Source organism: Scedosporium apiospermum (genome assembly GCF_000732125.1).
Source record: "Scedosporium apiospermum strain IHEM 14462 chromosome Unknown SEQ_SAPIO_0132, whole genome shotgun sequence".
NCBI classification, from domain to species: domain Eukaryota; kingdom Fungi; phylum Ascomycota; class Sordariomycetes; order Microascales; family Microascaceae; genus Scedosporium; species Scedosporium apiospermum.
The window spans coordinates 1758480-1779784 of NW_015971833.1; the positions used below are offsets into that span (position 1 = coordinate 1758480).

Below are 21305 nucleotides of genomic sequence, written 5' to 3' on the forward strand. Positions count from 1 at the left end.
AAATCGAAAGGGGTTCTCACGTAAACGAATAGTTCGGCCACCCTTGCTTCTTGGGTCGATCCCACCCGCAACGAGGGGTTATCAGGTGGCGAGTTTTGATGGGGTTACTCAAAGACGAGTGGATGGCAAAGAAAGAAACAATATTCAAATATTTAGCAAATGAATTTAGGGTGGAAGCGTTTAAGTATCCGGGTGATCCGAATATGAATGAGGACACCGTCTCCCAACAAACTGATGCGCTGAATGAATAAATATCCCTGCAGGGGTTGACAGAATATTCACAAAATCTATTACCCAAGCTGGAAATTCAGCAGTATGCAGAACACCATAGGTTGATAATACAATCAAGGAAACCGCCCCTTCATTGCTTTCGAAATGGCCTTAAGGCAATTCTATTTCTAAATAGATTAGAGATCTGGCCATCCGTGCTGGCAGTGGATTTCCTGAATCATGGGTAACACTCCGTCGAAGCTGGGAGGGTAGATAGTGAAAACGTCCCGTACATTGAGGGAGTCGGTTGGTACGAACTTGAGGTCGCGGAACAAATTCTGGAGAAGGTTAAAGAAGTCGGCCACGGCCCAGGCTTTGGAACACCCAAGCCATTCCTCATTATCGGGTTGTTCGCCATCACTGTCCTCATCGTTCTCTTCTTTTTCATCCTCTACTTTATCCTGGTCCTCGTCCTCGTCTGTGTCTTCGTAGTAGCCCGAGGGGAAACCCAAGACGCCCTCCCATGAAGAGTTTTGCCAAACTTCTTGAGGACATTCGTACCACACGACAGTCCCTCGTTTAGTATCAAGAAGAAAAACACAGTTGTCGCAACCCCCACATATCAGACTGACGACGTAGGGAGGTATAATTTTATAGTGGTCAGATCCCTCAGATATTAATCTAATATCCTTGGCACTGATGTGCCCTCTCATCAGACACTGGGCCAAATCTTGCCAGTCAGCGAAACGACATTGGGGTGCAGCATCTGCATGGGCAGCGTCGGGACCTTCGCGCATGTACAGCAGGTGGCGAAGAAGTATGATAACCTCATCTAACTTGCCCAAATCTCGAAGGGCCTCTACATCAAAGGGCCACCCCTCTAGTAGTAAGTATATAACTATAGATTCATCGAGATACATCTTAGTGAGGAACTGGTAGTAACTGCGGATAGCGGCGATACGCTCATCGCATGAGAAGCTGATATCACAAAGCTAGGGTATTTCGGTGATGGTAGGCTCCGTTCGTTCGAAGAGCTGGTTCGGAAAATTGATGGGAACAGAGTAGAGAACGAAGAGGCGCAGATGAAGAATACTTTATCAGAACCCGGTTGGGCATGAAGCCCGTGTCGTCTGGCCGAAATAGACGAGGAAACACAAGCGCAATGAAGTAAATAAATAGTCCAGGAGTAGAATGCCAAACATGGACCGGACTCGTCTCGCGCGCCTCCAATCATGCTCAACCAGACTCATCGCGACCGAGTTTAGCTCAATTCAGCTGCAATTCAGCTGTCCGAAAAGAAACGAGTTTTGGCGCGTGATCCAATGTCATCTAGGGAACACAAGGCATACGAATAATTATCTCCGATTTGATGCAGAGGTTGTACGGCGTATAAATAATAATACATGAAATTCAATGATTCCCCACCCCAGAGTCCCAAACCAATTCCGCTCATGCAATCACCAATATTCCCAATCCCACCTCCCATTCGAACCCCAATTAACAACCCCTTACAATGGCAAGTTGGTCCATTCACTGTTGAAAACAACGCCGCTTCGCTTAAAGAGCTGCGAAATAGGACAGCGGCGGTCAACCTCGGAGACGAAGTGCTTAAACTTGGGATCCTCGTTTCCGCCCGTGATATCAGTCTGGACCTTCACTTTCAGGGTGACGCTCTCCCAGTTAGGGTTTCCCTGCGCGCCGGTAGCCAGTACCGCCGTAGGAAGGACACCCTGGACGGTGACCTCCCACTCTCCGAGCTTGATGCCATGATCCTTGGCGACGACGAAACCGGTCACTTGGTTGCACGAGCCCAGACTGGCAAGGGAGTACGCGACGGGAGAAGGAGCCTCGTCCTTGCCGCCGAGGACGGCGTAAGTATCGGTGGGGAAGGTATAAGGCTTGTCCTTGACGCTCACGGTCTGCTGGGTGCCAGAGCCTCGACCAGTAACTTGGAGAGTGATGCTTTGGCGGGCGGCTGCGGTTGCGGAGAATTGGCGGAGGCCGGAGATGGTCTTGCTGGTGCAGAGGCGCCTCTGAGAAGCGAGACACCCTCGGGCAAGCTGAGTGGCACGGGCGGGAATCATGGCTGAAGCGTGAGAGTGAGATGGTGATTGGGCAAATCGGGAGACGAGAGGACGTGACGCAATGTAACCAACAGGCAGGTTCAAGTGCCGATTTCTGCTGGAATCGACCCAACTCCCATTACCAGTTTTATATTCTTTTTGCAGGTAATATTTCTAGCACGTTTCAACTCATATTCTTTTTAGCTAATAACTATTGCGTCTTTCGGGAACCAAATGGTGAAAGAGCCAGCCCCGTACCACTAACGCTGCAACATTGCCCTCTTGGGATTAGGTCCACCGCCCCACGTCGCAAAACAGACGGACAAAGATGGGGGTTGCATGCGTTTGGTGGAGCTCACGAAGTTATTCCGTTGAAGATCTGCGCCAACTTACTAGCTTGGCAACTAGGCTTACCACCTGGATGGATGTGGGATGGGATGGAGGAAAGAAAAAGGCTGCGAACCCAGGCTCGTGCTTGCCAACATGAACCAGTTTTCTTGTCAATCTACCCCAACTAGGGGCAGGAGCTGATGCAGAACTAAGCTAGGGGCGGAACATTTACTCCAACCTGCCGGGAGATTTCGACGCTGAGCCTGCAACGTGAGTTTTGATCCCCTTTCGTGCCTGGACCCACAAACTAGAGATGCTCTGGGTTAGCAGAGAAAAGGTAGAGTGAAACATGGGAAAAGTCACATTATATGAGCTTTGCTAAGGCTGTCTACCTGCAATCGCAGGATGATACCTTCCAAGACGTCGTCTGGATTAAAATTGTAATCATTCCAAATACCGAGGCATATGACCCATTTTATCCCCATTTGTCACACATCACCGTCCGATCCTTGTTTCTATCAGAGGTCTCTTCACCAGGAACCAACTAGCAGTGACGTACTGTGGAGCATGGATGAGTGTAGATGCGATCCAAAAGCATAGGAACGGATTATAGTTTCTAAAGCGTCGAGGAGATTTAAGCTTCGATTGGGATGTAGAATTGGGCCCAGCTTTGTGTCGACCCGTACATTTGGAAAACATGAAGACTCTCATGAACACACGAAGTATTTAGACCGTAGACCTCTCTCGAAAGGCAATTGGGGGATGCCTAGGCGAGTGTGGATTGGGAGGAAAGGACCGTTCCGCACTCGGAACTTCCGGAAGTATGACGGCAGGATGAGAAGTTGAGGGTTTCGGGAGGTGGATGGCATCGGAGTGGAGAGATCTGGAGGCATCGCGAGATCTGGGACCCGAGAGTCGATGAGGGCTCAGACCTGAGCCGAGGAAGCCTTTCCATGTCCAGCCTTCTCGATTTCTTCCGATTGTCGAGTTAGAATGACACGTTTTCCTGGAGAGGTGCACTCTCTGCCGTACCCGGGACCATTTAAAACCTTATTTCTCGGACTGCACAGCCCACGCTAGCCATGAAGCATTAACCACGTCCGGATGATCTATGATCCACCGAGTCTGATTCAGGCCTTTGAGCCTTTTCACTTCCTCGTCGAGAGACTTATCGACATCGGCGCGTTCCGGGTGGCATCCAATAGATGCCTGCCAACGAAATTTGAGCCTTTCGGTTTCTTGGACAGCCTCTTGCTAGAAATATCTCTTCTCATCGTTGCGCTGCCCAGAGCATCGAATCTCTTGGACAAAGAACAAAAAGTGCGTGCAAAGGACATATTGCGTTTCTTATTTTCCTTTTTTTTTTTTTTTTTTTTTTTTTTTTTTTTTGCCTCTGGATTGATACTGCCCCTGTCCGAAGCTCATGGATGGAACGGCGAGAACTCGGAGTTCCGAAGATAAAACGGGTGTCATCGCATGTTTTCTTCTTCTCTTTCATAACCCACCCCGCTCAGATGGGATACAGCGTATTTTCCAGCATTCAGATGATTGGGAGACTACATTATGGGAATGAGCACACTTCCAAGAGCTAGTAATGGGTCAAATTAAAAGCTCCAACGGTAAGATTAGAGTTGGCCTATCAGGCTTTTGAGATACAACGTTAATTCCCAGAAAATGACAACGTCCAAACATCTCCAAGTCTCTTGTTGTCCTCGCCGAGGCCGCCATGAATAACGATTGTATCACTGCCCTCTTCATCCTTTGCCACATCGGCATCAAACCATCCCCGTGCAACAGGACCATCCTTCCCCATCTCAAGCTTCTGCCACACTGCCTTTTCAATATCGAAGGCCCACGCATCAGATAGCATCTTGCCCGCACCGGCATGTCCGAGCGAACTGGGATCTCGTTCACCGAACATGGTGACCAGGTACACACGGCCTTGTACGACGACAGGTACCAGGATTGAGACGCTTCTAGGCTCCGGGCCGTCGGTACCATCTGGCTTGTAGTTGATGCTACTCCAGGCACTTGCAGCCACGTCAAAGACATCTATGGAGCCACCTTGTTCGGTTTTCCCATCGAACCCATTGATACGGTAGAGCTTTTCGTTCGCAAAGGCGATCGAAGCGCCGCCCCTCGGTGGTGCTGGGGCTGACGGCAGTTCTCTCCAAGTTCTGTTGGAGATGTCAAAAGCCCATAGGTCACTAAGCCGACCCTGCTCTGGGCAGCCGGAGTGGATGTAGACGGTATCCGATCCATTGGAGGAAATGCAATGGTAACTCCGCCCAGCCGGGAAGGGTGCAGAGGGGTCCGCCGGCGTGATCAGCTCCCACGCGGCAGTGGAGACATCGTAGCGCCAGACGCTGCCGTTTTCCTCTATAGGCTTCATTTCAATGCCGCCACGACCTGAGAACAAGTATATCCCTTGGCCGATAGTCGTGCTCGGGGTCCCAACTCGAGGGGTAGGACCTTCGCTTGGTTCCGGGAGAGTCTGAACACCGAATCCTTGGACTGCGTTAGCTCTTCCTATGTTAGCGTCGGTCAAAAGAAAAATAAGCCAATTGACTTACCCTTTCCCTCGGCAAGCTCTACAATATCGATTCTGTTGTCGACGGGCTCCCTGGGGAGGAGCTCACCACCGAAGATATACGCCTTCTGGTGGATTACAGAAACAGCCTGAGATGAGCGATAGAGACGTACGCTCGCGGCAATACGGGTCCATCTCGCGACGGGTAACTTCGAAATAGACGCCATCCTCGGAGAGATTTGATATTTGCAGTGGAAGAACCAAAGTGAAAATACAGAGCGGTGATAATCTGCCTCGAGGGAGGATAGACAGGCAGGGCGGTCACATCATGCTTTATATATAAATTCTACGAAAATACCTGAGAAATTCCCCCGAGAACCGGAATCTGCTCATGCATGGCAATGGGCTCATATCCGGCAACGAGGAACTGCGTCAGTGGGCATCGGCGTTTGGATCGCCACGAATTTTTGGGGAGCTTTCGGAGGAAGCTATCCCGCTTACATAAGATCGATTGTCTTCCCTGAAATGATGCGCAATGGAAGTTTTTGAGCAATTTATGCATTTTAATTCAATATGGAGACAATTGTTCTTATGTAAGCGGGATATTCCACTCCGATCTCCGTTTGCTGACAGAACGTGCCTTCCCTGATCAAATCTCACTGACTCTGATCGGGACTCGGGAGTCCTAAGGACAGGCCGTACAGGACTCTTCTCACGATTGGCATTGTGTGACCGAGTTTACGGACTCATCAGGCTATCGCCATGCCCCCCAAGCGAGCATGCGACGTCTGTTACAAAAGAAAGGTTCGGTCATACGATTCAAACCATCCGAGTCAACCAAACAATTAGAACTAATCACCTAATGCGTCGTCGCCAACAAGATTCAATGTTACATCTCCAATCCAGCGAGTCCTTGTGAATGGTGTACTCATCACGACCTAGCTTGCACCTTCACTAGGGAGACACGAAAGAATACGACGAACATGTAAGCTCATACTCTCGTGCGAAGTGTGGCCCGTAAGAAATACGCAACTTACCTGGTGTTGTCAGTAATATCCTGTCGAGTGACGTGCAGGAGTTATCTCGTCGGGTCGAGGCCCTCGAGGACGCTCTAAGTCGTGCTTTGGCATCTCATCGATCTCAGAGTGAAGCCTCAAACGACTCTCGCAGACCGGCGACTGCTACAATCGAACAAGAAGACTGTCTCCAAGGCCCAACTCCAACAAGCCTCGTTAATCGCCCACAATCCCTCTCGGAGTCTTCGCCTGCTCCTAGCATACCGCTGCATAATATCGATGCTCCACTAAATCCGTCTTGCCGACAGCTTCGTGATGTAGGCCGTTATTTAGGGCGTAATTGGTACCACAGGGGGATGCCAATTCTCTCTGACAACGGCCACAAATGGATTGAGTCTCGAACAGGCAGCGATGCTTCTCTAGGCAGGTTTGAACTGTTCGGGTCCAAGTCAGTGCCGGTTTCTGCGATGTCTTCCCCTCAGATCTCATTCCAGGAGCTTTGTAGACTACCGGACAAGCACCTGGCGCGAACCATTCTCGACACCTTCTTCGCCTCGACCTCACGGTTCCTTTACCCTCTCGTCGACCCTGTCCTATTCGAGGAGACTATGAGAAGAGCATATGACGTACCCGATGGTTCGCCTTTGTCACACTCTCAAGTCACGGCCAGGACATGTGTTCTGGCAGCCCTTGCCATAATGCCTCGTTTGGCGGGCTCTGACGAAAACTCCGATTCTAGTAGTAGCCCCGTGTGTCCGGATAATGCGCAACGCCTATTAGGATATGTCGTCGGGGAAGAAAATTTGGAAACCCTCCAGGCAGTACTCATGCTAGTAAGGTCTCCCTGTTCTTCTTATTTCTTTGTTCTGTTCTCCCTTTTTCTCTTCTGTGCAATTTTTGGGAAATGGCTCACATCAAGAACAGTACCTATATCGGACATCCACCGGTCAATGGGAGAATGCTACTGCGTTGCTATCCGCTGCTTGTCGTGTTGTCTGCGGCCTCAATGGACACCTACACCAGCCTACGAAACCATATGACTCTACCATCTCCTCTAGCGAACGCCAGACTCATCACACTAGACTTCTCTTTTGGCAATGCTACATCTTCGATAAGGATGTTTCACTTCGCTCCGGGCAACTGCCCCTCCTCACGGAGGACTACTGCGATTTGACTCCCCCAGATAACCATTCTCATCTATACGAGTACTTGCCGAGCTTAGATGAAGACTCCATGATGAGCAATTCTGTTGATGGGGGGTTCGGACTCAATTCTCTTGTCGAAGACATTCACCTGAGCCGTGTAAAGGAGAAAGTATGTCGACTTTTGTATTCATCTAACTCCTTCAGAGTAGATGATAGCCAGCGTCTACTTCGTATTCGCCAGCTGGATGGCGAACTTGAAGATTGGCGATTATCTATCCCGGTAGATTTTCGTCCTAAACTTGCAGTGTCCTCCGGTTCCACACTATTTTTACCCACCATGAACACCTTGCAGCGCAGATGCTGTATTAAATTGCAGTTGGAATATCATTACCTTATCATGGCTATCCACACAGCGGTCAGGAGATGTGGCTCAGCTTACGCCGAAGGCGTCTCTATACCTGATGACCTTCATAGCGTTTTTCACTCGAGCCTTGACCTTGCTTTAGAGGGTAGTCGCTCAACCTTGCTTTTGCTCAAAAACCCTGACATCCTTGAGCAGGAAGCATTCTGGTAAGTCTGGTCAGCTTACTGCTGTTTATGAACTAAGATATACACGGATTCACTGCCTTGGTCCCTGGTTACTAGAAGCTAACTGTGTTATTAAAAGGCGGGTAGCATTTTATCCTTCCGTGGCCGCCTTATCGTTATTCGTCAACATAGTTATCCACCCTCTATTACCGCAAACACAGATAGACCAGGAAATACTCGCTTCGGCGGTCAGTATATTCCAGAACACATCCACGAGATCACTAAGCCCTGAAGAAATCGAATATATACAGGAGATGAATAATTTCGTGGCTGAACTCGTGCGGCTAGGTAATTGTGCTGTGTGGAAGGCAAGAAGAGAGGGAAAACGAGACATTCAATAGACCAGATTTTGCGGAGCTGGCGTTATTATTATTATATCGACGTGAGCTAGCTTCCGAATAATAGCTGTCTCGCTTGTATCAAATCGGACGAAGAAAAAAAAGAAGGCGCAGAAATATAAAAGCTGAAAAGAACAAATCGTATGTTTTTTTTTTTCCCTTCCACACGTACAGGACTAAAAATCATGGATTACGATGCGTGGGATTCATTGCTTCATGCGTGTCCGGTGAGGTGAATGATAGATTCGATGTGCTACTCGCTGGAAGCTCTGTACTTACGTAGAGTAAACAGAGCCTGGCGGCGCGTTTTCCTGCATTGGGTGAATATTATAAAGTTCGCCGATCTTGTGGTCTACAGATTACGGTCGATGAAAACATGATCTCGCGAACCAATGAATAGGAACGTGACGCCACATTGTGTAAGAATAGGATCGAAGGTTCACTGGAATTTAGGGCTGAGTCGGTGTCCAGCCAGTTACAGCCACTGGCAGTTTCCTCCCCGAAGGTCATCGTCATTTGATATTGAAGGATGGCTGTGGTGGTGGGGCGATTTTAGATGAAGTCCGGGATTGGGGCGGTGCTAGAGATTTGGTGAGCGGCACATCTGGCCCTTTTCGGTTAGCTTGGTTTCTGTGATTATCACCTCCATCAAAATCGCGAGGTGCATAATAGGGCAAGGCATTATTCCCCGGCTTACACCTTGCGCAAACGCCGACCCAAGATTCCAAGGCCGCATTTGGCAGTGCAGTCGGAGTTGGACCCAATGAACGAAGAGTATAATCTCACTGCCTGTGGTCAGACCTTGGCGTGAGCCGAGTACAAGGAAGTTGAAAATGTCAAGTCGAGTCCTGGTATTCAAGGAAGCTATGGATATAAAACAGATTCGTTTCTAGTCGTTTTTCCATGTCGGCCCACGGATGGACAGCTCCTCCTCTGTTCCCAAACGCCCAGGCTTTCATTCCCTTCATCTATAACCCTATTAATTATCACTTTTTGTCGTCACGTCCCTTCCTTTCCCGCCTTGAGCCATTCTGCCTAATTGGGAATGACTACCTCAATCAAAGCCTCTGTCCTCCTCGGACTGACGGCACCCTTCTTCGCAAGTGCCCTGGCAACCCCTCGTACTCCTCCTTGTAAAAGGGCCACTAAGCTCGAATGGGGACCATGCAATATCGAAACACAAGGCCTGCCCGTTACATGTGCCAAATTAGCAGTGCCTCTCGATTACACCGACAAATCTTCCAACCAGACTCTTGAGCTCGATCTTATAAAGTACCCCGCCCAGAACGGGCCATCCAAAGGCACCATTCTGCTCAACTTTGGCGGGCCGGGTCAAGATGGCCTCAATAGCATGATTTCATATGCTCCTATCCAGAGCGCGTAAGTACATGCATCAATAACCCACCGGCTTTCAGGTGTTCGATATGTAGCTGACCTATAAACCAAGCATTACTGGGGGACACCATGATCTTGTCAGTTGGGATCCAAGGTAAAGAGGATGAGGATTTAAATAGAAGAATTTCTCTGATCAGGGTTAACATGTCGGTGTAGGGGAACGGGAAACACCCTCAGGTTCGCCTGTTTCGAGCCGGAGACCCTCGGCGCCACCTTTGCTCAGGGCCTCCCCGACGCTTCGGATGTCAGTCCCGGAAGAGTGTGGGCTGAAGCTTCCATTCTGGCCAAAACATGTGGCGAGACTCAAAAGACCAACGGTGGCCTCGTCGGCATGGCGTTTACCGTGAGGGACATGATTCAGATCGTCGACGCCCTGGGCGAGGATGGCTTGCGGTATTGGGGTAAGTGAATTACCCACGAACCGTCAGGTATGAAGTTGACTGACAATCTCCAAGGCATCTCGGGAGGCACTGCGTTGGGCGCGACTGTTGCTGCAATGTTCCCTGATAGAGTTGACAAAATTATTCTCGACGGTGTCATGAACTCTCACGAGTACTACCATTCATCCGGGTATGGCAAATTCATCTCGGCTTTTTCTTGTTAGACTCAGCTGAAACTAACACTCAAACGCTTAGTGAACCGGAGATGTTGTCTTCGTCCGATGCAACCTTTGAAGCGTTCCTGGAGGCTTGCTTCGAGGAGCAAGAAAAGTGCCCTCTTGCTCGCCAGTTCGACAGTGCCGAAGCCCTCAAAGAAGGCCTCGCCACATTTTTTGAGGACCTCAAGTACAACCCGATTCCCCTATATCCGCCGGCCCCTATTCCCCCTTTCGTTATCGACTACTCGATTCTCAACCAGTTGGTCCTGAGCACCTTGTACCGGCCTGGGCAATACCAGAATCTCTCAATCGCACTGACTGGTCTGCTTCAAGGCGATGGTGCACCCGCCGTCGATATCTTCCTAAGCCCCGACGCTCCGAGCATACCCCAGGAAGCCGAGGCCATCCTCGGCATTAGGTGTGGTGACAAGATCCCGCGGGCGTCTAGCTTAGTGGAGCTTGACCCCATTGAAGAGCAATTCCACGAGACGAGCAAGTGGTTCCCAGGTTTCGGCCGTGGATGGTACGTCTACGCTTGCGCGCAGTGGCCATTCGAGGCGAAGGAGCGGTACGAAGGAGATTTCCACGTGAAGACCAAGAATCCCATCCTTTTCATTGGCAATACCTATGATCCGATCACGCCTCTTCGCTCGGCTCAAAACATGAGCTCAGGATTTGAGGGTAGTGTTGTCCTCCAACACAACGGTTTCGGCGTGAGTTTCCAATTATTATGGCCTGCGACGGGACAAACGTCTACTGACACTTGAATACAGCACCTCTCTCTTACCCAGCCGTCGAAGTGCACAAATGAGATTATTCAAAACTTCTTCGACAATGGCGAGCTTCCCAAGCCTGGCACTGTCTGCGAGCCTGACCTTCCGCTCTTTGCCAATGATCCAAAGGTGTAGGATAAGGGATGATCTTGAAGCGTGTCAGACGTCGTGTTTTTCCAGGAAGACCATCTAAATATTGGTTATATTTATTTTAGATTTAGATGCATTTATTCAGTTTAACCAAGAATCAATCACCACAGGTTTACTACCTATAGCCATGGAATAGAATTTGTGTATTATTCTGCATTCCTTAGAACTCAAATAGCTTGTTCCAACGTGCTAGCCCTGGGCGACGAGAAAAGGGTATTTATAGCAAAGAGAAACCTATACCATACATACCGCGTATTACTCTGCCGGCCTCCATACACCAGGGATGAGAGCCCAGAAGATGAACATACCAATCAGAAGCCCTACCATCATGGGTTGTAAGACCACAACGCCAGCCTTGGAGGCAATCGCTCCCGTGAGAAATGGAAACGCAGCACTGCCAGCTTGCCCGAAGCTGGAGCTAAAGCCTGTATAGACAATGTCAGCCCCCGGAAGCTCCGAAATGTCTGGGAGGTAGGAGTGTTTTCCTTCCTGACACATGCTAACTTACCGATGGACGCTATATGCAAGTCCTTTGGCAACAGCTTCGTGATGACCGACACACCAGCCGGGAAGAACGGCCCGATGATGAAGCCAAGCAAACTAACGACTATAGCATTGGCCACCACGTCGGGGATGAACCAAAACATGAGCTGCATTATCAGGCCGATGAGGATGTAGACGAAGATCATGTTGCGCTCGCCCAGTTTGCTGGTGATATCGGCGAGGACAATTCGCCCGAGAGCGAGACCGCCCCAAAACCCCGAGGCAACGTAGCCAACTTTGCTGGGGACACCGTTCCGAACAGATATAAGGAAGGATACAACCCACCCTTTAAAAGAATCAGCAGCCAGCCGCAGGGGCTTTTTTTTTCGTGGAGTCGGAGGTGACAGGGGAGCTAATACGACAAGGAAAGGGAAACCACGGAGTTGCCTATGAGGGGTCCAATACAACTTGACTACTTACCTCCAACAGTAACCTCGCCCCCGACGTAGAGGAAGAAGAACAAACTCAACATCCACACACTTCTCTGCGAAAGTGCTTTCTTCAGCTGACGAGTGGCTCCCGATGCACTAATACCGGTCGGCTTAAATAACTCCTTGCGGAAAGCCCAGAACTGCAGGGTAAGATTCGCAAAGGAGCATCCCAACAGGACGAGATAATAATAATGCCAGTGGGCAGTCCTCGACGCAAGGGCCGTAGCTGCAAGTGGCGTAATGAAGGCACCCAACCCGAAAGCCGCGTGGACAAGTCCGAGCCATCTATGCGCGTTGTCAAGGCCGGCGACGAAAGTGTTCACCTGAGCGCCCTGGAACGCGACGCCCAAGCCGGAGAAGAAGAAGGAGCACGCGAATAATGGGAAAGGAGGCTTCCAGAAATTCAAGGCATATGCGACAAGCTGGCAGGCTACTCCGACAATAAAAGTCCCACCCATGCCGAGGCGGGTGGCGACATAGGCAACTGTAAAAGCGGCTACAAGCCAACCGGAGAAGTTCACAAGATACACGACGGCAACAAAGAGGGTACCAATATTGTAGGTGGCCTGAATATATGGGATCAAGGCTCCAGTTGCGGCATCTAGTGTTTAGTTTTGCCGGTTGTTAGCTCAGAGTCGAGATTGAGATATAAACAAATACCTTCGCATTACAGTATGAGAGGCGGACAAATAAAAACGAAAATCAGAAGCATGAAAAATAGTACCATTCATTCCAGCTACCACAAAAGCCCAGAATGATGCTAAGAATTTTGCCTTGGGAAAGCTGGCCGCAGTCCGTGGACTGAAAGTCTGGGTTCCCTCGGGCGGATTGCCAGCATCATGATCGTAAGGGTCCTGGGATTGTAAGGCGGGCTCGGGACGGAGAAGATCTAGCTGCACTGGCGGTTGGAAAAGATCATCCTGGCGAGTTTGCTGTCGTTGCTCGAACATGATTTACATTCAAATGTGCGGCGTGAGAGAAGAGGAAAACAAGCGAAAGCCAAACTGGGGCCACACTGCGTATCAGGTTATTCTTATCTCAGACCCCTCAACTACGATTTATAAGCCACTGCAAGACTCACGATAGTTCCACAAGTAGGGTACGGTGTACTGCGTAGTTGGATTCGATAGGATGGATCTCAGGCCAGGGAGGTTAGAGTCGGTCCGACTCGGGACTGGGTCCGTAGAACGCACGCCGAAGTCGCAAAAAACCCGGACGTCCTTCTGACTACGGCTCTAGTCTCGATCGGGAATAATGCTTGCAGGATACGAGATACGAGACGTTCTCTCGGGAGGCTCCCGATGTTCAACCAACCGATCAAATGAGCACGCTCCGTCGTTCAAAATTCGTGTTTCAATATGCTCCGCATCGCCGAAGGTCACTGCCACAGCCCCACTGATGTTTCCGGCCGACCATTGAGCTCATTCTCGGTGCGGAATACTCCGCAATGATCGTAACGTGAATTTGAGTCCATTCACGAGGATGGACGACCCATGAAGTGGAGCAGGCGAATGCAGGGAGGCTCCACGTGTGTCCATGCATCTGCACGATGTCAACCCATGCTTCTTGAAGTAACTTTGAGATAAGGATTGATGGTAAGAGATTTTTGGACCAAATCAAAGGTAGGGAAATTACAAGGCTTGAATCGATCAAGTGTCAAACACCAACCCTAGTCGTCCTTCTTTCCGACAGTACCTCCCCTCTTCAATCCAAAGAATGTGACCACTACTACGACAGCCGTGCTCGCGAAGATAGTCCAGAACGCCGCACGATAGCCTTTCATCAGTGCCGCCTTATCATCTCCACCTGGCGACGAATGCTCCGTTACTGAAGCAGCTATCGCCGCGGTGACGGCCAATCCGACCGAATTACCGAATTGCGCAACCTCGTTGAATACGCCTCCTGCCAGGGACTGCACGTGGGAGGGGAAGGCGTCAGAAATGACGAGATTGGAGGCGGTAAAGAGAACTGGAGGGAAAACGCGTGAGTTAGCTGCTTGCGCCTTTGCGGATACTATGTCCTAGGAAAGCTGCGATTGAAATACGCACCATCAGGATTGACTGGGGAGAGGACCAATGCCCAGAAAGGAGCAAACCAGTAATTTTCGCCAACGTTGATGGTCGCCATCAGTATAGGCGCGATCATTGTTACCACTGCTGATACGACACCCAGAGTTTGAACCTTGACGCGAGAAATTAAGTAGGCTGTCGCGATATTGACAATCGTTCCTACAATTGGATGAGGAATGAATCGTAGTGAGCTCTGGAGAGCGGTGATGCTTTCTACCTCCTGGAAGCTGACAGAAAGAGTCAGTATTTCGGTATTCAAACTCCCAACGTCTCCAAGACCATGAATCTAAACTAGGGGAGACTTACTAAAGTGTGCAGAAGTACTCGATGCCATTCAAGGAGGCCCAACAGAAGAAAACGGATACGCAAATCGAAGTGAAAGCAGGATTCCTCCAGAGCTTGTTCGGGATGAGAGCCGGTCGGCTATGTTTCACCTGCCAATCCATCCAGAGTGGGAACAGTATCAAGAGGATGATCGAGACAGACAGTAAACTAGCAGTTCGCGGGTTGGTGATACTAGTATACGAGCTCGTTGTTACTGCTAAGATATAAAGCAACAAGCCGAGGCCGGCACTCACGAGAACAGCTCCTACCCAGTCGATATCCTCGGCAAGCCTGCGGGTCCATTTCTTTTCCGTGCGGTGGTGAACAGCTGGTAGCGACCAGATAGACGCTACAGATAGTGCGAAGTTAATAATGGCCATCATATAGTAGGACCACCTCCACCCGATCGTATCGGTGAATATCCCACCAAGGACAAGACCCAATGCATACCCCAGGGGCTGCCCCATCCCATTCATTGCAAACGCAACATTCCGCCACGTACCCTTGGGAAAGGTATGCGAAATAAGCCCCATGGTCGTGGGAAGACACATGGCGATGGCAATGCCCAAGAAAGTCCGAAACAAAATGATCTGTATCCCGGTCTGGGACAGACCAACGGCGACGGTAAAGCCGCAGTATAAGAAACTCCCAACAATCCACATGAGCTTTGCACCAATGACGTCGGCCACGGCACCGAAAATGAGGAGCAGGCAACCCGCGGCAAGGGCATACACGACAGCAGGCCAAAGGATCAGTGCCTGCGGGAGACCGACATCGCGGGAGATGCGCGGTAGAGCGGCGATTAGGATACCCGAGCCCATGGTATTGAGGAACGATACACCAGCCAGAGTTGTGATCACGGTGATGCCCCGGATTTTGGTCGCACTCATGGTTGTTACCGTTGTGGAACACGCATCGTCGGAAGAAATGGGGACTTGCACTGACCCGTCGGGCTCTGAGATGCTGGGTTGACCTCCCGTCTTTGGTATCTTTTCCCGGGATTTTGTGGAGCTATTTTCTTGAGTAATGAGCTCGAGCTCGATACCAAATTGTTCTTGTCCTCGACTGGCTGTCATATTGCCTGGGTGGATAAGTGCCCGTCTGTTACTTGCATCTAGCAAAAAAGCAAAACTAGCGACACGGCCATGAGCGCCTTTTGAAGAAGGGCACAGGATGGAGCAACTACGCTAGAACCAGAGGAGAAGGAGGATGGCGACAGATGACAAATTGTCATTATCTCGGATTGGGGCCGGATTGAGTGAGCCGGACGAGGAATTACTATTAACCGAGAGTCCTATACTCGTTCTGTTAGTCGGGTTGCCCAGGCCGTTTCCTCAAAGAATGCGAAGCAAAGCTGGTGAAGAAACTCGGTGTCAAAGCGGTTGCTGGCGTGCAACGGGAAATTGCCTCGGTTGAGCTCGCGGAGCGGGGGTTCCGGAGAATCCCAAAATCCTTGATGCAACATCGCGACGCTATTACAGCCTATGCGTCGTCCCCATCTTCCACTGGTTCTAGCTGGCTAATAAGTACGGATGGGCCCGCGTCGATCCAATGCCGTGTGCAAATTGTGCAAGCTTTGGCCGATCATTGGTTCGTGTACGGCTCCTCCGGCAAGGCTCCATCATATTTCCCGCCTCCTCCAGAGGATGTTACATTCACTTTCACCCCCTAAACCCCATCTTGCCTTACTCTGGCTGCACGGCTGACGAATCGCACCATATGAAGGATTATAATCGTCGTCGTCTAATTTATGCTGGGCAGACAGGAGAGGAGAGCGGCTGACACTTGTTGACTCAAATCCAAAGCCGAGTCTGTATTACCACAAAACGAAATGCCGATGACCAACAGTTGTGATCAGGTCTTCCGAGAGCCACCCAAGCATGTATCCGTCATCTTGTAGTTTCAATAACATCCCTATTACTCATGTTTCTCTAATGTGCTGGCAAGAAGGCGCCCGGATTTTTCTCGATCCATCCAGTGCCATCGATCTAGACAAAACCCACCCACTCCGCAACTGGATGAAAGAAATATCCCAGCACGTAGTCTTTCCCCCAACATTGGATGGGAATTTTTGCTTCCATTGGACATGAACTTACTGAATAATATGGCCTAGTACAAAGGAAGCGACGACCGATGCTGGGAAGGTCCATGGCAAATGTCCGTAGACTATGACCGCTTGTCTGTGACCCTTCGATAGCCCCAGGGGGCGTGCCAATTGCCCTTTGTAGCACTCACTCTCTCTAACAGAAGCAGTTGAGCACTCTCCATTTCATGTTAACCTCTCCAAGACTATGTGCCAATGTGAGAAGGTTGTCATTTCCGGCGCAGTCCTAGTTGGATCACTAGCAGTCCCATACGCAGCGAGGAGAGTACTCATACAGAATATAGAGCTCTGTGAGTTGTGAGACGCTGAAAAGTCCCCCCTCAAATCTGTTAAAATAAACAATTTGGGCTATAAAGACTCCATGGTATTCCTCAGCAGCAGCGCCCGCGATGGGGGTGATCACCGGACTCGAAGACGTGAGGGGCTTCCTTCAGTAAGTCTACCTATAAATTTCCCGCATAAAGGGAAACTCCAGTTATTCTTGCCCTTGCCAAATGGGAACGGAATGCTGATCCATAAGTAACAATGATTCGCCTCGAATCCAAACCAAAACAACTCTGTCACTATCCATCAGCGACCATAGTCTAATCTATTTCGTGGTAAACCCAAATGTTAGGTTCCATATAAACTGCTTTCTGCTTCCGTGGGTAAATCTTTACGCCAACCAGTCCACCGGGGACGTGTATCTCCAGACATCCTCGCTTCGAACGCCCCTGAGCATAATTAGCGTCTTTGGAGAACAACGTAAAATCTATTCCTGTCCAATTCTTCCAGTCCTCCAAGGTTCCCTCGACGACCATGCTCCTCGGAGCGATCTTCACTATTTTGCCCCCTAGACGCACGTGCTTCCGCAACCAGGGGTCGAACGGCAGGGCGTTGTCACCGCACGCATCCCCGATAGTCTCCCATTCAGAACTGGGAAAGGCTAGCCTCAGTGGATCATGGCCGTATGGCATTTCTGTTTTGGTCGCCTGAGTCCAAGTCACGTACTCCTCCATCGGAACGTTTGGGTGAGCCGACTTCCTGGTCGGCCTAAGCGGCACAACGACGACCCTCAGTTTTTCCCTCCGCGCAGTTTGTTTCATCTCTTCTATCATGCGCTCCGCAAGACCCATCTGTCTTCGGTCCGCTCGCAGGGTAATGGACAGAGCGCAAAGTGTGTTTGGTGGTTTTGAGTTCGATGATCGGAGCCGGTCTAGTTTCTGGTCCAGGGTCATGACAGGGGGTGAGGACCAGGGCCATGAAGATGCCTCATCCGGATGAGTCTCCATGTACTGGCGGATTCCCCGCGCCACAATTGTGTCCCAGCCGCCGTCTGGTAGAGTGTGCGCAATGCCGGGGTGAGTATCAAGTCCATTGGATGGACCGAGTTCGTCGAGTTCGTCCCAGTAGAAAGGGATGGACCGGCTGCATGCGATCAATTCTTCTTCTCCCGTTTCCGTGTTGTACTCCACAACAACACATTGGAACTTTCGAAGGCTAACAAAGTCGCAGAGTCTAGTTGAGAGATGTTTCTGGGTGCCGTCCTGGTCGAGGAAATAAGGCCATGCCTTGTTCAAGGGATGGCCGGGGTCGTCGAGGAATTGCCAAAGGTCTGGTCTCATCTCGGCCGTGTAGAGCCGGCGGGTGATAGTAGACGACGGCATGGCAATGCTGTGGTCGCTGAAAAAGCCCACTGCGAATCTAATCAGGAGGAGATTTAGAAACAATCAATGCCATAGGAAAACATACAATATCTTATATATTAGATATCGCGAGGGTGGCCGAATTACCAAACAAACTGTAGTACGGATCATGTTGGCCTGAGCAGCCAGGGACTTGTGTTAAGCTCTGAGTGTACGATGCCAGATTTAGGTTTAAAGGACCAATAATAATGTTTAAGCTGGGCTGTGCTCAGCTTCCAGGCTTTGACTGCATCTTGACCTATTTCCTCGTCCTGGAACTGTACCTTCGTACTTGTTGTCACTTAAAGTCCCGATTGGCATGCTGATTTGGGATACCTTGTACGGGCACGGGGACTAATTACTCCATGTCTCATCTTCAACTCACTCGTGTGGCTAGCTGGGGTGGTACTTGTTCCTCATTAGAGGGTCGATCGACAACATGTCTTAGCTTAGCTGCGCCGAGATGCAAGGTTCAGGATACAGAAATAGTAACGGAGAGCTCTTAACTCCTACCTCACTTTGTGACTAGTATTTCACGTCTTGTCCAACGTCCCAGGATAGCAACAGCTCTGACCTCTCGTTAGTTGGGGGCGTAGAGATACTGTAGGGTTGATAGACCTCAACTCTAGGCTATACTATTGGCTATACATTAGTCCCTAGATTCTCTCCATTTTAAATTGCCCTAAAACTTCCATTCCAGTGTAGCCCCCCATGGAGTCCCCTTTGAGGGTCCACGCCGGGTCCGTACTTCGCTTAGACGTAATATATTGATATTGAGTAGTTTATCCAGCTTAGTTGGTTCACCTTCAGCTTCCAATGTCAGCGTCTAGACCCATCAGTACCTGGAATTGCCCCTCATCCTCTCAATGAATGATGATCCTAGATTATGAGAGGCCCGGTGCTGGTCGGTCTAATTCCAGATTCTACCACTGCCATCCTTCTAATTGATACGTTGCGTAATGAGAAGTTTCTCTGATGACGGATAGCTCCACCGGTTGATCGACGTCGAGGCTTCTAGCCGCAGGTCGAACGCCCGAATGAGCTAAAAGAGAGCAAGGGCGGGGAATATTAGTTTAATCGTCCAACGACAACGGCGACAAAGTCTCAAAGTAGTAAATGGAGCGGGGGACCAAGACATACCATGATGATAGTTTTGTACAGGGCCATCAGCCCGACGTGCTTTCCGAGGCATTTACGCACGCCCACTCCCCAATGGACGTCGAGTCGGGCCCATTCTTGCAGCTGCTCGGGCGAGGCGTCCAGCCATCGGTCCGGGAGAAATTGGTCCGCTTGATCTCCATAGATGGCCGGGTGGCGTCCAATAGAAGCAGCGCTTGATGAGATGGAAGTCCCAGCAGGTACGTACTTGCCATCGAGGAGCAGGGGTCGTGTAGAACTTCTCCGACGGGGGAAAGTGGAGGCAATGTAGCGCAGACCTTCGTTAACACAGGCAGTCACAAAAGGTAGGTTACGACATTCGTCATAGGTGGGGACGGGCCCAGAAAGGCGGCCTTGGGTGTATGCATTGTCGATCTCTGCTTGGGCCCTGGAGAAAACCGAGGGGTCATTGGCAATAAGAAAAATCAGATTCGTCGTCATGAGGGCAATGGAGTCGGGTCCGGCCATCCTGGAGCCGACGAGTCAATAACATTCAAATTCCTTTACCCATGTCCTCGACGACATGGGCTCAGTAATGAAGTTAACTACAGGGACAGTCATTTGGTCTTGTTTACTTACATGCCCATGAGGAGTTCGTCTTCGATCTCCTGCCGCGGGATTCCCTGGCCATCCGTCCCTGCTGACGCGAGCCATTGATCAAGCAGTGAGTTCGCATATTGAGGTTTGCCAGAACCTGATTGGCGCTGCTCAACAACGGTTCGTATTTCCTAGTGAATGCAGAATTGTGTAATCTCCCGTTAGTTCAGGTACGTCGGCCGAGATCTATTAGTGTTGTGGCTGGCTGTCTCACCGCCATGAATTTTCCTAGTCCCCGCTGATCATCCACAGTCGAAACGAACAGGCGGCGTCCCAATGGATTGTTTCGTGCGAATGCCCCGATTGGCGGGTAGAGGGAGAGCCGCTGCTGGAAACCCGCTGTCTCCTCCATGTTCGCAATAAGATCACGAACGTCCCCCTTGGCGTCCATAAAGCCCACTGGGGTACCGAGGGCAACAGCTGTGATTATGTCGAAGGAGAAGTACCTGCGGGACGAACCGACGTTAGCTTCTGGCCGTGGCGTAGCTGAAACGCCTACAAGCGGAGCGGATCGCCTACATGATCCACAGGCCCACATTGACCACTGGCGTTTCGTTGGCCGCGACGCTGAGATTCGAGATGAACTTGGCAATTTGATCGTCGAACGCACTTTCAAGAGTTCGAACTCGCGGCAGGGAATACTGCCATCCAAAGAAGTGGTTAGTCTGTTTATTTCTGTTTGGATATTCAGTCGCCACTTACGGCATGTCCGAAGCGACGCTTGGCAGCTGCATGATCTGCATGGGACTTTTGGTTAAAGACAGCACCAGGACAGGAAAACTCTTGGTGGAACCCTGTTTTGTCGACCTTGCTGTGATAGACGATCGAAACTAGAGAAGGATCATTAAATGATAGGTGGTTCGGCCCGCATCGCACTACTGGGCCTACAAGGTAAAACGAACCCAAGTTAGCACAGGGACAGACCTTTTGGAAGGATAGGGGCGGGTTATGGCATGGCTGGTGCTAGAAGTGGGCTAAAGTACCGTATTTCTCGTGAAGCTCGCTGTACCAGTCACCCTCCCGGCGGGTCCAGAAAATGTAAAACTGGTAAAAGCTAGACAATGATGGGAGCGTAGGTCCCGGGAATTTGCTTAGGGGGTGAAAATAGAGACGTTTGAGGACGAATATCAAGCCGATTAGCACGATACTCAGTGGTACGTTCAGGTGAGTTGAGAGATGGTCGAGCATAGTGAATGGAGCCAAGGGTTCTCTACTTGGCGGACGCACAATTTCAATAAAGTGTTTGTTTGTTGTAGGAGTTAAGCTCGTGAAGTAAAAT

The 21305-nt window shown here is 50.3% G+C and overlaps 6 protein-coding genes and 1 pseudogene across 6 annotated transcripts; 1 reads left to right on the forward strand and 6 right to left on the reverse strand.

The window, feature by feature from the left end:
• Positions 1-407: 407 nt before the first annotated feature.
• On the reverse strand, positions 408-2294 carry SAPIO_CDS9214 (uncharacterized protein; the record flags this gene model as incomplete). Its single annotated transcript, XM_016790661.1, has 2 exons — positions 408-754; positions 1745-2294. The coding sequence occupies 2 exons, from the start codon at positions 2292-2294 to the stop codon at positions 408-410; spliced, it is 897 nt and encodes a 298-aa protein (XP_016639964.1).
• A 1969-nt stretch (positions 2295-4263) lies between these two features.
• On the reverse strand, positions 4264-5360 carry SAPIO_CDS9215 (Uncharacterized protein; the record flags this gene model as incomplete). The annotated part of the gene is made up of 2 exons (XM_016790662.1): positions 4264-5111; positions 5177-5360. The coding sequence occupies 2 exons, from the start codon at positions 5358-5360 to the stop codon at positions 4264-4266; spliced, it is 1032 nt and encodes a 343-aa protein (XP_016639965.1).
• A 3905-nt stretch (positions 5361-9265) lies between these two features.
• Positions 9266-11121, forward strand: SAPIO_CDS9216 (uncharacterized protein; the record flags this gene model as incomplete). Its single annotated transcript, XM_016790663.1, has 5 exons — positions 9266-9600; positions 9772-10016; positions 10071-10185; positions 10251-10926; positions 10987-11121. 5 exons carry the CDS (start codon positions 9266-9268, stop codon positions 11119-11121), a joined length of 1506 nt encoding a protein of 501 aa, XP_016639966.1.
• Positions 11122-11391: 270 nt separating this feature from the next.
• Positions 11392-13060, reverse strand: SAPIO_CDS9217 (uncharacterized protein; the record flags this gene model as incomplete). The annotated part of the gene is made up of 4 exons (XM_016790664.1): positions 11392-11561; positions 11645-11965; positions 12100-12676; positions 12851-13060. 4 exons carry the CDS (start codon positions 13058-13060, stop codon positions 11392-11394), a joined length of 1278 nt encoding a protein of 425 aa, XP_016639967.1.
• A 719-nt stretch (positions 13061-13779) lies between these two features.
• Positions 13780-15393, reverse strand: SAPIO_CDS9218 (uncharacterized protein; the record flags this gene model as incomplete). Its single annotated transcript, XM_016790665.1, has 5 exons — positions 13780-14078; positions 14159-14406; positions 14486-14613; positions 14758-14852; positions 15006-15393. 5 exons carry the CDS (start codon positions 15391-15393, stop codon positions 13780-13782), a joined length of 1158 nt encoding a protein of 385 aa, XP_016639968.1.
• A 1798-nt stretch (positions 15394-17191) lies between these two features.
• SAPIO_CDS9219 lies at positions 17192-18253 on the reverse strand (annotated as a pseudogene; the record flags this gene model as incomplete).
• Positions 18254-19211: 958 nt separating this feature from the next.
• SAPIO_CDS9220 (uncharacterized protein) lies at positions 19212-21214 on the reverse strand (the record flags this gene model as incomplete). The annotated part of the gene is made up of 7 exons (XM_016790666.1): positions 19212-19313; positions 19412-19898; positions 20009-20157; positions 20241-20472; positions 20546-20667; positions 20729-20763; positions 21010-21214. 7 exons carry the CDS (start codon positions 21212-21214, stop codon positions 19212-19214), a joined length of 1332 nt encoding a protein of 443 aa, XP_016639969.1.
• Positions 21215-21305: the final 91 nt, after the last annotated feature.